The 15,145-nt window shown below is 45.4% G+C and overlaps 1 protein-coding gene across 1 annotated transcript in view; it reads left to right on the forward strand.

The window, feature by feature from the left end:
* GALNT18 (polypeptide N-acetylgalactosaminyltransferase 18) overlaps positions 1–15,145 on the forward strand; it is a 353,258-nt gene that overhangs the window by 237,683 nt on the left and 100,430 nt on the right. The window contains exons 4-6 of the mRNA XM_086340033.1: positions 1,857–2,040; positions 3,575–3,772; positions 8,774–8,888. Of these exons, the coding sequence (XP_086196159.1) occupies positions 1,857–2,040; positions 3,575–3,772; positions 8,774–8,888 (497 nt within the window). The remainder of the gene's footprint in view (positions 1–1,856; positions 2,041–3,574; positions 3,773–8,773; positions 8,889–15,145) is intronic.

Consider the following 15,145-nt stretch of genomic DNA (forward strand, 5'->3'; position numbering starts at 1 on the left):
CTGCTACCAGTTCCAGCAATAGCCACCGTGCTCTGTTGCCTTTCCTGGGCATGCGGCCACAGCACACATCTGTATCCCCTGTTTGGCTCCCGTGGCCTTGCTGCTTGCAGACTTCGGAGCTGGGGTCAGGCCAGAACAGGAAGACGTGGCCCTGGACCAGAGCATGTGAAGAGGGCTTTGTCAGCCAGAGATGGACCCCTTGATTTGCAGGGACAGTCAGCTCCCCCAGCTTTTATAACTCCCACTATGATGGAAACTGTGAACAGGAAAGAAAGTGCTATGCACTTTTCACAGATGTCACTCCTGTTTAATCCTCATAACAACCATATCTGTACCCTGGGGCTGCAGAGTACAAAGCACCCCAGACTGGGTGACAACATAAATGTATTGTCTCACTATTCTGGAGGCTAGAAGTCCAAAATCAAGGTGCTCCCTCTGAAGATGGGAGGGATCTGTTCCAGGCCTCCTCCCCAGTTTCTGGTACCCTCAAATGTTCCTTGGCTGCTAGACGGCCATCTCTGCATCTCTCCACCCTGTCTTCCTTCTGTGTAGTCTGTCTCTGTGTCTAAATTTCCCCCCTTTATTAATATAAGAACACTAATCCTATTGGATTAGGACCTAATGACCTATCTTAACTTGATTAAATCTGTAAAGATTCTATTTCCAAATAAGGTTGTGTTCTGAAGTCTGGAGTCAGACCAAAGCCTTTGGGGAGAAACAATTCAATCCATAATAGTCTGCCATCAAATCCTCAGCCCCTCATTCATGTCCTTCCTATGTGCCGAGTACAGTCCTCTATCTGAACATCCCCATGGAAATCTAGCAGTGATTTAGTAACAGATCATAAGGCTAATTCCATAGCAAATAGAATTAAAATGCTATGTTGCTGGCTCCAAGTGCTGTCCTCTTTCTAGTACCCTAGGCTCCTGCCAGGAGGTGCACCTCCCATGTGCCAGGTACTGTGCCAACTGCCTCCTGCCCTTTCCTCACTCCTAATGGGCTGCCTGTCCGGCAAGACCCAAGATTGGACACCAAGGGACATGCGGGGCTCAGCCCACCTGGGTCTGTCCCAGAGCCTGGGCATGGGCAGGCTGGGAAGATGGGAGGCGGGGCAGTTGGAAATCAAGTCCTAGGGAAGTGCTGTGGTTGGAAGTGGGTGAATGCAGCCCACTTAGGCCACTGTCTGGGAGGAGGGAGGTGTCATAGTGTGTTGCCTGAGCTGCTATGGAAAACACGATGAACATGCTGCCCTGTTCTGCTGCTGTGGGATCATATGCGGTTATGAAGATGTAGGGGAATTGGATGTTTAGCCAGGCCCAGGGACACCCAGCAACAAATTGATGCCAGCCACTTACACAGCTCTTGGTCATCCACTTCCTGGAAAGATGGAGTTCCAGGCAAGGAGTGGGTCTCAAGCTATAATCTTTGTATATGGAGCTTTCTCTGGGGATTGGGGAGGACTGATGGAGAACACTGGGGAAGAAGGAAGACCCTGAACAGATGAGAAAGAATGGGGCTTCTGAGGTCATTAGACCTGGCTTGAACTGAACGCCCACTTTTAACTTCAGGGTGTTGGACAAACTGATCAAACTTCAGAGCCAGATTTTCCCAAGGGCCTGTCGTGAAGATTAAATGCACCGTGTGTGAAGCAGGTGACCCTCTTCGTGTTGCTGGGCATAATAAATACTGTTTTCACCTCCGTTTTTCTCCACAAAGCTGAGCTGTGTTGGCCATCCTGGGGAATTCCAAGGAAGACCCGGGGAGGGGACCGGCCCCTCCTGCCTCTCTCTGGGGTCAGCTCACCCTGGAAGGGTGAACGTCTTCATCATGCTAACAGTGCATTTTCTCCCTCACAGAGGAGCTGAAGGAGAAGCTGACAGAGTACGTGGACAAGGTGAACGGCCAGAAGCCAGGCTTCATCAAGGTCGTGCGGCACAGCAAGCAGGAAGGCCTCATCCGCTCCAGGGTCAGCGGCTGGAGGGCCGCCACTGCCCCTGTAGTGGCTCTCTTTGATGCCCACGTGGAGTTCAATGTGGGCTGGTAAGTGCCCATTGGGAGCTGAGGAAGTTGAGTCCCAGTGTGGTCCAGGCTGCAAAGCCCACTGGGATCTCTGTCATGATGGGGGAAAGGAGTCAGCATCTGGGTGTGCAGGTGCCCAGGCACCAGGCTGACCCTTCAGGGTGGGAGAGGGTCAGGGATCAACAGGTCAAAACACAGTGTCTCAAGGGTTGGTGGCATAAGGGCCGACGTGGTCCTCTAGGAGACATGATGGGGGAGAAGAGTAAATGCCTGGGGCAGAGCGAGAGTTCCAGCCCAACCAAGGACCAGGCTGCAACCCCCGGGAAAGGGAGCTGGACCAGACATGAATTGAAGCCCAGCCCACAGACAGGGCCAAGACCAAGAGAGCAAAGGGAGCTAAGTACCCTGGGCTCCCTCCAGATTCCAGATCAGAGGTAGCAGAAAATCTCAGATTCATTCCACTGGTAAAACGAGGTCTTAGAGCACCTTTCTTTCTCTGGCCAGGGCTGCTCAGGTGCTGAGTGGGGCAAAGCCTCAGTGGCTTCAGCCAAGCAGAGACAAGGTACCTGATGCTGACATCCCTGCAGGCCGAAGGGCATGCCGTGTGGTCCACTAGGGGTGGCTCTGCAGAGAGCCTGGGGGTGGGGGCACCCGGGTGCTGGGGATGGCCAAGTGTACCGCCCTCTTAGCCACTATGCCTGGTAGCATTGGGGTCTGCTGTCCCTCTTGAACTCTGAGCACCACCCTCTGCCTCCCCAGAGTAGAGTGAGGAGGGTCCTTTGGCAGGAGGGAACAGCAGGCATGCACACAGCATACTTTGACATAACAGGTCCGAATTAAGGCTGCAACGCAGTCATTTTTTATAGCTGAAGTCCCTGCTTGCCATTTGTGACTGTTTAAAAAGCATTTTCATTGGATTTATGGCCAGGAGAAGAGAGGGACACTTACTATTTCAAGCAGATTTGAATAAACAATTATGCAACAAATGCATTATTAATGAGAAGCTTATCATTCCTGTCTGCAAACATTTTGCTCGCCTGGTACCCAGGGGGGCTCGGGCTCTGTGGAAGCACGACCCCGCTTACCTCTCCTTGGGCGGTGGGGTGGGGGGGTAGGGGTGGCATGCCTGGAAGGGCTGAAGAGGCACCGCACGATGGGTGGAGACACGTTTGTTCTCGCCTCCGTGTGTCTGCCGTCCTCATCTGCTTTTTCCTCCTGGGTGACACGCTGAATTTTAGCAAAATCAAAGCCCAAGTTGAAAGCTTTCCGTGGAACCTCAGAACTATTTCTTTCCTCTTTCTTGAGTCTTGATTTCTTTATTTTTTCTAATGGAATAAAGGAAACCAAGCAGACATCAGGATCTAAGGTACTAAGAATCTGTCCGCTCAGACTGGTTCACGCTGAATGAGGAGTCCAGCCTTGTGTAACCCAGCAGCATGGGGGTGGAAGGCAGAGCAGCTCTCCCCTGGAGGAGAGAGCCGGGAGTCCCTTCCTCCTTCTGCGGGGGAAGGAGCTAATAAAGATGCCAATCTCCCTCCCCCTCCTCCCTGCCTAGGGCTGAACCCGTGCTCACCCGCATTAAGGAGAACCGGAAACGGATCATCTCCCCATCCTTTGACAACATCAAATACGACAACTTTGAGATAGAAGAGTACCCACTGGCGGCCCAGGGCTTTGACTGGGAGCTGTGGTGCCGCTACCTCAACCCCCCCAAGGCCTGGTGGAAGCTGGAGAACTCCACGGCCCCGATCAGGTAATGTATTCTTACCTGGGGAGTCTCCCTGTGTTGACTCCCAGACAAGGGCTCCCCGCCCAGCCTGACCCTCATTCACCAAACTCCAGCCCCATTATGGGTGGTGGGGAGAAATTACAAATGACCTTCAGTCACAGCTTACAGCCTCTGTGATCCCTTTTTTAAAAAGTTAAATTTATTTATTTTTAATTGGAGTATAATTGCTTTACAATATTGTATTGGTTTCTGCCATGTATCAACATGAATCACCCATAGGTATACATACTGATGATCCCTTTTAAAAAAGCTGTGGCATCCAGAACCCATTCAAAGGCTCAAAATTACTCATTTCAACACATCGCTGTGGGACCCCTGCTGGGTGCCAACTATGTGCTGTGTGCTGGGGATCTATAGCGATCACCACTCAATTCCTGCCCTCAAAAGCCTAGAATATAGGGAAGACGGACAAAATAATTGGAATAACAAATTATTCCCCATGCTGATGGGAAGTGTGGGGGTGGGGATCCTTTATAGAGAGTGTAATATTCACACTTGTTTTTATGGGAAAGTAGGAGATTGCGGGTTGGAGCAAGGACACGCATATTCACAGGAGCAGAGTGAGTTCGTGGACCCGGAGGAGGTTCAGAGGGTCTGGGAGGAAGGAGAACAGGGAGGCGGCAGCCCCAGGCAATGAGGCTGGTGCACCCCATGGCACTTGTATGCCTGGCTGATGTTTGAGCTTACCCTGCAGGACTCAGTCAAAAGTGGCTCCAAACTGCCGTGCTAAGATCCCAAACTCTGTCTTTGCTGCTGCCTTTAGAGACACTCAAGTGACTCCTCTACGTGGCCTTTTTCTTATGGGTCAAGACTCCTGAAAAAGCCAGCCACACCAGCCTTTATTTCTACCTGGTTAATCACTGACCAGGTGCCTATATGCTCCCTGCAAAGCCCTGCCCATTAAATACACAGATGGCATCAGAAGGTGGCCTAGGGGACAGTTCCTGGAATGAAAAAGGAGATTAAAAACTGGTGTTGCTTTGTATTATGTGAAGGAGAAAGATTATGAAAAATATAATTGAAAATGGGTGATTATTATCTGGGATTGCATTTTTCCTTGCCAGAAGAAAAAAGCCATATTCATACTTAAAACAAGATGGAAGAGAACTCCACCTGTCTTTCCTGCGTTGTCTCTGTCACCTATCTGTTTGGCCTGTGCCACACTTCTGTGTTATTATTAACAAATGTTTGCTGAGAGGTCACTGGGCCTCTTACACATGTGGTCTCACCTGCTCTTTGTCATAGGCTGGGGACAGCTCACGGTGCCATTCCCCTTTCACAAGATAAGGAAAGAGAGACTGACAAAGGGGAATGGCCCTGCCAAAGGCTCCAGCCAGTGAAGACAGGATCCGCACCCAGATCAGCTAGATTCCACGCCTACCATCCTCCCAGGCACCCATTGTTGAGCTCAGAACTGGTGTGGCTGAATTCTACCCCCAGGTCTGCTGACCCCTATTGGTGGAAAATAGACCATCACACCTTGAGCGTTCGTGCCGAAGTCTGTGCACTGGTACTAGCTGCTTCTGCTCTCCTCATCTCTAAATGCATCAGCCTGGACTTAATCATTAAACCTGCATTCTAGGTTCCTGACAAAGAGTATCATCTGAACCTCAAATATTCCATCACCTAATCTATATCAAAAACTTAACTGAAGCAAGAAGGAGGAGGGAGGGATAAATTGAGAGATTGGGACTGGCATATACACACTACTCTATATAGAATAGATCATTGTAAGAACCTGTGTATAGCACAGGGAGGGCTTCCCAGGTGGCACTAGTGGTAAAGAACCCACTTGACAATCCAGGACACATAAGAGACACTGGTTCAATCCCTGGGTGGGGAAGATCCCTTGGAGGAGGGCCTGGCAATCATCTCCGGTACTCTCCAGGTACTCTTGCCTGGAGAGTACCGTGGACAAAGGAGCCTGGCAGGCTACAGTCCATGGAGTCACAAAAAATCAGACAAGACTGAAGTGACTGAGCATGCGTGCACACAGAGCACAGGGAACTCCATTCAGTATTCTGCAATGACCTGTGTGCTAATAGAATCTAAAAAAGACTGGATAGATAAGTATATATAACTGACTGACTTTGCTGTATAACAGAAGTTAATGCAACATTGTGTATCAACTATACTCCCATACAAAAATTAATTTTAAAATTTTAACTTTAAATTATATTAATGGAAGAAATTATCTTAAAGGAAGACTTTGAAAGAACATTCTTGGTTTTATACCCCATAGGAAGATGGAGGTGCCTCACAGCGAGCTGTGGGTTATGCATATGTATCTTGCCCACCTTGGCTCCTGTTTCCTCGGAGCTATACTTTAATGCTTTGCCCACAGATGATGTAAGCTGTAAACAGAGCCCGGAGAGATCTTCTACTGAACTCTAAAGGGATGGCTTTGAGACTGGTGTTCACTACGACCCAAAGTGACCTCTTTAAGAGGACTGACCTGAGAAATTTCTTTCAAACTGAAAGCTTTCTATTCCTGAGAAATTAGTATAACATTTCCACTTGGGAACTCTGAATCTTATTTCTAAGGCCTGTGTGTTTCTCTTTGGCCACCAGGAAGTTTAGGGTCAACTTTGCAGGTCTACTTTAAGAACCATGAAGGAAGACTCATGCATTCTAACTGACCTCTAATTTGGGGTGAAATTTTAGCTTTTCAGACATTTATCTCTTTTTTTATAATGTATTTTACTTTTTCTTATAAACTATTTCTAACCCTTTGGAGAATAAGGCAAGATATAAATCAATAACACTTTCAGGCTGAGTGGGTCCACTTAATACCCTAGCCAGTTAATAAGTAATAGACTGAGGATGCCTGTGCTCTTCCAAGAGAAACTATTTTAGATTCTGTTCTTGCTTTGACTGGGCCTGGCCATGAGGGGAAGGCTCCCTCCTTTGTATCCTGGAATGCCCTACCCTGCTCAGCACTTCAGTAACATCAAGGAAAATGCTGATGTTAACTCTGCAGGGTCGATGTTTTAAAATCACTGTGCACTTAGAGAGAGGATTCTCTGGGCTTCTTCAATGTACAAGTGCATCTTTAAAAATGATCTTTTGAGTTCCAGTTATGTACGAGAGGTTTTCAAGTGCTTTATATTATTTAATTTAATCCTTGTGAGGTTATAGTTGATTCTATTTGATAGATATGGAATCAGAGGTTCAGGGAGGCTAGGGAACTTCTTTACGAGATGCACAGCCAGAATGGGGAACCTTTCCCCTAGCAGTCGCCTCTAAGGGCAGGTCAAGTACCCCCTACCAGAACTCAGCCTAAAGGAGCAATGGATTGGGTTGTACTGACTGCCCTGGATGCCTTCATGCGGAAGCTGAGTCCTTTCAGAATAAAAGGCTGCAATCTGAGAAGGGGACGACAGAGGATGAGATGGTTGGATGGTATCACTGACTCAATGGACATGAGTTTGAGTAAACTCCAGGAGTTGGTGATGGACAGGGAGGCCAGGCACGCTGCAGTCCATGGGATCGCAAAGAGTTGGACACGACTAAGCAAATGAACTGACTGACTGAATTTGAAAGCAGGAGGGGTAGGGACCCCAAAGCACCAGTCTCTACCTAAGCAGTCTCCTGCATCAGCATTCTCCAAAGAAATGGCCTGCAAAATAGCTGTTTCTCCACCTTGATTAGTTTCCAATTTCAAAGATGAGTCCATTTGCACTTGAGTGACAGTTTTCTCATCACTGAGTATTCTTCATTTCTCCTTTTCTTTCTCTTCTCCTCCAGTTTCTCAGCCACCAGCTGATAAGATGCTGCACAGGGGCTAGACATGGTAGCAGTGTGCAATGGAACAATTTAATGTTATTTGTGTAAGATGATGCTCTCAGCAGAGAAGCAACCTACTCGGTCTCTTGCTGATTCACCTAATGTAAATTTCCTCGTGACAGTCTGAGCTGGGTGTCTGCACACAGCCATGAGCCCCGCAATCATGCTTACTAGGAAAGGCCTTTCAGTTCCTGGCCTCTCCAGCTGTGTGGCACGTTGCTCCAGCCTAAGACCACTGCTGAATTCCAACCCAGACCAGCCACCCAGGCCCTGCCTGTTGGATATCTCCCCCTGGTGACCCAGAGGCACCTTAAGATCAGTTTTCCCAGCATGGAATCCCTCTTTCTTCTAAACCAGCTTCTTCTCTATCCACCTAGCAATGGCCCTCACCCCATCATCACCCAAGCAGAAGGCCAGCTGGCATCCAGATTCCTCCTTCTCACCTTCAGAGTTCATCTGTCTCAAACTTCTGCTGATTTTACCTCCATATATGTCTTTAAACAATCCCTATCTCCATTCCTGGTACTCCAGCCCAGGTCTTCATCATTCCTCACCTGGATATAACAATAAGCTTCCCAACCGGATTCCTCGATTTCTACCCAATCTCCTCCAGTCGATCACCCCACGGCTGCCAGAGTATTCTTTTTATAAACACAGATCTGCTTACTACCACTGTCTGCTTAAAATTCTTCGTTGACATTCCTTTATCCACAGATAAAAATCCAAATGATTTACTATGCTATCCAAAGCCCCAGCTCATCTCTCTAAAAGGACCAAGGTGAAGAATGGGGAAGTTGTTGTGGGTACACAGGTAGCAACAGAGGCCAGCTTTGTAGTTCAAAATGCAGGGGTCAGGACAGCCAGAGATACAATGTGGTCAAGACTGGCAGACTAAGCATTACTTCTCTGGTCGACACACAGGCAACCACCACCAAAAACAATGCCTGGTCACAGGACAGGAGCTGTCTGCCTCTGTCCTAATGGAAAAGGCTCCCTGGAGTAGTTGGTGAGGGTGGACCTGGGGGAGCCACTCAGAGAACGAGGCTGCCAATTTTGGCAGCAAAGGAAGGGAGAAGGCCAGACCCTCCTGGCAGGAAGGCAGCACTGTGCTTCCTGTTCTGTTGACCCCCATGAGACGGCCCCTCTGCTAACTGCCCTCCATCTCTCCATGCCCTGCAGGAGCCCTGCCCTCATCGGCTGCTTCATCGTGGACCGCCAGTACTTCCAGGAGATCGGCCTGCTGGACGAAGGCATGGAGGTCTACGGAGGCGAAAATGTCGAGCTCGGGATCAGGGTGAGCAGGGTTTCTCACCAGGAAGGCTTCGCTCAGCTCCCCAGTGGGTGAATGAGTCCAGGGGGTGCAGAAATTTGGTTTAGGGCTGACGGTGGTGGACGGATACTGAACGTCCAGTCCCTAACCTTGGCCCTTGCATATGTGATCAGGGCTGCTAGGGATGGGATAGAGACACAGGTTGGGGCCTCTAGAATTTTCAGGAAGAAAAGAACATCAGAAACTGTTTTTGCTGAGGTGGAAACATAAGAGAGTTGATCTCCCAAATCAAGGAAGTAAACCTCTGTTTTGAAACCAAATGCAGGTTTCACAGGGAGTGAGCAAAAGGGAGCTCCAGGAACAGGGAGATGAATAAGAGGGACCCTCAGAGCCGCTTCTCTTCACTGTTACCTCCCCTCGGGGTTTCTGTTATTCTCCATCTCCTCCACGGTGGCCCACAGAACCTTCCTAAAGACTTTGTCAAGAGAGTGCCACAGAGAAATAAACTCGTGGAGTATAAACAGCAAAGCACAGCCAGGCTCACGCCGTGCAGGTTCCTGACCCCCAACGTGGTTCAGACCCTCAGGCACGTACATGCCTCACATCACTCTCCAGAGATATCCACCATCCTACCCCAAAGTACAGGGCCCTTTGCAGCTCTCAATGTGTGGTGTGAGTCCACACTAGGCACCATTTATTTTCTCATCATATAGGAATGTTTCCAAGGCACTGACCCCTTTCTCTGGGCCTGTGAAAAGGTAACTCCAAAAGGAAGCCTTCCCCATGACTGAGAGACACAATCGACCCCTTGGCAGTTGACAGAAGTGTGATCTGGGATGCAAGGAAGGGCCTCGCCCTGTAAAGGGAGGACCACCTCTCTGTCCAGGTTGTGGTTCTCACCTCTTGAAAAAAGCGACATGCAAGCTGGGCTTGTACCCACTGTGGTCCCCATTGTCCTCTCCACAGGGATCTTTAAGCAGCCTGGCCCACATGCACTATAGGCTTGCCAGTCCCTGGCCAGCCCTCGTACCTACTGTGTTCAAGGCAGTCATCCAAGCTGTTCCCCCTTACTGCCAACCCTCCATGCAGGCCACCTAGCATCTGCCTGGTTCCCACCAGTGACCCCACTCTTGCCCCTTTGACCTCAGTGTCTGTATCTGGCCATCTCCTGTTCCCAATCTCATTTCCACTCAAGGACTCCAGCTTGGATAACCCTCCTTAGCCATCCCTACTACCCACTGGGCAGTCAACTGGAGCTGGACAGCCCCTGCCCTTTCCTGACTGGAGACTGGGCATCTCTAATGAGCATCTCACAACTATAATGGCCTGGCAGGCTGCATGGGCCTGGCTTGTCACCCAGGCTTAATGCTAGGGCTTTAAGTTCTGGAGGCTGGAGCGGCCTGTCTGAAGCCGAGCTTAGAGAACACTTCCATACACCTGTATTCACTGAAACCCAAAGAAATTGCTTTGGAGGCAGTCAAGATACATGGGTTCGTTGAGGAGCTAATGTATTCATAGAGGACAGAGCCTGCATAATCGCCCTCATTCCTCTGCTCTCCCTACACCAGTCATTTAGTCACCATTTGCGTCCTCACCATCTCATTTCCAAACACTCCTGGATAAATGCTTGCCCCCAAACATAATATTTTTCACTAGAAGCTGCTGCCGGGAATTGGCTGAACGGGCAGAACCGCCTCTAGTCACTTAGGCTTTCTGGGTAAAAATGTCTGGGAATGGGGAAAGGAATTAGATTTGTGAACTCTGCCTCCAACATATATGTGAGTCAATCACAGAGTGGTGGGAGATTTCTGGCTTTTCCTTGCCTAGATTATTAATATAAAGGTGTTCTGGAGTATAGGCCTGGGTGAGGCTTTCAATACTTGTTTAAAATTTGGGGGTTTTGTGCTGGGGGTGTAAAATACAATACAAAATGTTGCCTGGCTTTTTTTTTTTTTTTTTTTTCTGTCTGTTCCCTCCTGTTTGACAGCGGTGAAGTGTCATGGAGTTGAAGGAAACGTGGTTTTTAAAGCAGATACCGAGCAACTTGTTGGCTGGCAGAGTTGAGGACAGAAGCTAGTTAATTTGAATTAACTTGGTTTCAATCCTTGGTCATAGAACTAGGATCTCACATGCCGTGTGATTAAAAAAAAAAAGGTTAGAGACATTGCTTTCCTCCCCTCACTTATTCAGAGGCAACTTATTCAAAAGTCCTTACCCATCTGGCACATAGAAACAGAGTCATTTGCACAAATATTCAATACCTGCTCTGGCAGTTTACTTATATCATCCATCTGCAAAGCACCCTAAAAAGTAGCTGTTATCATAATACCCCCTTTTTCAGATGAGGAAGTTGTGAAATGAAAAGCTTACATAATATGTTCTCAAAGTCATATGACTTATAAGAGGCAGAGAAAAGATTCACCCTCGGGTCTTTATGATTCAAAAGCCTAGTTAGATATACCACAGTGATCTAGGAATAAATGTTCCTTGTGCATTCCCCAAAGAGTATTACAGTGCCCATGCAGTAATTTTCTTCTACTTTACACAATCGTGTCCACAGAGTCTTCATTTACAACCTTATTCTTATTTTGCACTCAATTCTAATAAGCCTTGTTTTCCCCAATTTCTAAGTCTACAAGTCAATAGGAAAAAAAGAAGGGAACTGCTATGGGAAAGCAGAATGAAAAGAGTGAGAAATAAGAGCTGACACTGAATAGAAGACAGAAAGATTATACCGCTGATAGCTATAAAATACTAGAATATATAAGAAAGAATTCAGGAGCTGGCAGGGAATTAAAAAGTGGCTAGGAACTGTTATGGGTTGAATTGAATCTCCTTTAAAACATGTTGAAATTCTAACCCTCTGTACCTTTAAATATGATCATATTTGGAAATAGGACCTTCACAGATGTAATCAGGTTAAGATGAGGTCATACTGGGTCAGGGTGGGCCTTAATCCAGTATGACTGGTGTCCTTATAAAAGAAGGAGACTTTGGACCCAGACACAGAGGGAAGATGACCATGTGAAGATGGAGACAGAGATTGGAGTTATGATGCCACAGGCCACTGAATGCTGTGGCTACCAGAAGCTAGACGAGGAAAGGAAGGATCCTTCCCCAGAGCTTTAGGGAGGGCATTGCCTACCAATACTTGATTTCAGACTTCTAGCCTTCAGAACTGTGAGAGAGTACATTTCAGTAGTTTTAGATAATTCAGTTGGCCATGCTTTGTTATAACAACCCAAGGAAATCAATACAAACACCAAAACCTATGTGAAAGTAGGAACCAGAGAAAGCCTGAGTCCATTATATCTGAAGAACCTGGTAACTTGAAGCTTATGATATCCCAGTTTCATGGAGTATACAGAGGACAGGACACAAAGACTAAGGCTTAAGCTGGAGGAGGGCATGGCAACCCACTCCAGTATTCTTTCCCGGAAAATCCCCATGGACAGAGGTATCTGGCAGGCTACAGTCCATGGGTCACAAAGAGTCAGACACGACTGAACGACAAAGCACAAAGCGCGAGGCTTAACCAACATTAAGAGACTAATAAAATAACCCCTACCCCTTACCTCCCGTAAAGCAGGGACTGCAAAGGCCAATTACCTGAATGTAAAGGTGGGCTAGAACTACTCCCACCCACATTTTCATTATTACAGTGAAGATTGCCTGTCTCAACCTTAGACCAGGAAGAAAAGAAAAATTCTCCTCTGTGAGCCCCTCCCTCGTGCCTATCATCTAAAATCGAGAGAATCTCAAGAGGAAAATTTAGCTTAAAGTTATTGGAAGTTTTTAGGCATCTGCAAAAGTGTATACAAATCCTCTCTGAGAAGGACCCAGGCCACAAAGTTTCTCCTAGCTAGAGTTCCAAGGAATGTGATTTCAAGTTGTTTTCTTTTTTTTTTAATCATAAAGCAGACAATGGAAGAAGAACCAAGAGCAAACACCAGCAAAAGCATTGGACAGCCAAATTTGATCTACAAAGTCTCCAAGCATTGAATCTATCAGATATAGGATATAAGTTGTATATTTAGTAACTTTTAAAAGAGATTTAAATATGAGTATGAAGCAGGAGACTATAAAAAGACCAGTCATATTTGGATAAAAATAGAATTTCAAACATGACTAACATAAAAATGGAAATTAAAAGCTTAGTGGATGGATTAAACAGCTAGATAGATATTAAAGGGAAAAGCTAAGTAAACTGGAAAATAGTGCTAAAGAAATCATTCAAAATCATCTGGGAAGACAAGGAAAAAAATACAAAAGAAAGAGGTTGAGAGATATGTAGAAATGAGAAGGAGGGTCAAATAGCTTAGAATTCCAAATGGTGATGATAGAAAGAGGATTAAGCAGCAGCAATATTTGAAGAGAAATGACTGAAAATGTTCCCATACTGCTGAAAGACACCAATTCTCAGATTCAGGAAGTCAATCTGTCCAAAGTAAAATAAATACAAAAATATTCACACTTAGACATAGAATAGGGTTCCATAGACATGGAACCATAGAAAAGCAAAGATGACGAGGAGACCTTACAATCAGAAAAGAGAGACTACCTAAAATTTTATGATAATTAGAATAACAACAGACTTTCCAGTGGTAATAGTGGAACCCAGAAGACCATGGAACAACATCTTCTATATTGCTAGAGAAAAACCAACTTTTACATGTACATTCAATTAAAAAATTCCTTCAAGAACTAGGGTAAAAGGAAGCTATTTTCTGACACAAAACTGAGTTTGCTACTGACAGATCCTCATTAAAAAGTTTTTAAAGGATATACTATACTTCAGACACAAGTATCTGAATGATACTTGTATTCCTGAGCTCAGAAGGAATTCTGAAATAAAAAATTAATAATTAGCTCATATATGAGTAAGTACAGATATATGAGTAAATGTAAAGAAATATTCATGGTAAATAACACTTTAGTACTGTATTATAGAGTTATTAACACCAGTAGTGTATTGTGGCGTTATTAAAACAAAATTACAGTGCATGATGAAAATTGCAAATAAGTTGGGAGGGAGTGATTATAAATAAAGTGCTTAAAATGTCTATATTGTTTGTGAAGATGGAGAAGATCCTAGTTGACTTTAAATTCTGATAAAGTAATCTGTTAAAATTCCTAGAGAAGCCATGAATATCATAGATATAGAAAGTCTAACTTCTAAAGAAGTAGAGGGAAAAAAACAAGATATGAAAATGGTAAGAAAGAGAAACAAGACAGGTAATTCAAGAAGAAAATATATGAAATGGTAGAAATAATCCAAATATATCAGTAAATGTAGTAAATGTGCATGGCCAAATTAAGATTAACATTTGCAGACTGGATTTTAGAACTTATCTGTAGTCTATTTATAAGCCTGAAATATGATAATACAGATAAGTTAAAATGTAAACAGATGGAGAATGTCATGGCAGGTAAATACTATCAAAAGAAAGTTGCTGTAGTTAAATTAATGTTTAAAAAAATACTATTGCACCATGCTTTAGGATAAATAAGGTAGATTTCTACAAGGTGAAAGTATGTTAAGTTTATCAGGAATATATGAAAATTATAAGTTTCTATGTACCTTAATGGCACAGCTTTAATTTATAAAACATAAAATGGGTAGAATTTAAAGAAGACATCAACAGCATCACTAATGTAGTTAAGGATTTTAATAAATTTTCCCAGTAATTGATAGACCAACATAATTGATAGTTTAAATCAAATGGGCATATGTGCAACACTGCATCTAACAACCACAAAATTCAGTTTCAAGGGAGTAACATCATATAAGCACATTCTTTGATCTCAATGGAATTAAATTAAAAATCTATACCTAAAAAGTATAGGAAGAAGCCATATTTTTGGAAATTGTGAAACATTTCTGAATAGCATAGGTCAAAGGAGAAATATACTAGTAATTTTAAAACATTTTGAACTGCTGCTGCTAAGTCACTTCAGTCATGTCCAACTCTGTGCAATCCCATAGACGGCAGCCCACCAGGCTCCTCTGTCCCTGGGATTCTCCAGGCAAGAATACTGGAGTGGGTTGCCATTTCCTTCTCCAATGCATGCATGCATGCTAAGTCGCTTCAGTTGTGTCCGGCTCTGTGCGACCCTATGGACAGCAGCCCACCAGGCTCCTCTGTCCATGGGATTCTTTAGGCAAGAATACTGGAGTGGGTTGCCATTTCCTTCTCCTATTTTGAACTGACTATAGCAATATAACAAATATATTGAATACTGCATATTACATTATGTGAAATGCAACCAAAATAGCACTT

The sequence above is a fragment of the Bos grunniens genome, chromosome 15 (genome assembly GCF_055505025.1).
Source record: "Bos grunniens cultivar Pamir isolate PY7600 chromosome 15, Bosgru_T2T1.0, whole genome shotgun sequence".
In the NCBI taxonomy this organism is placed as follows: Eukaryota; Metazoa; Chordata; class Mammalia; order Artiodactyla; family Bovidae; genus Bos; species Bos grunniens.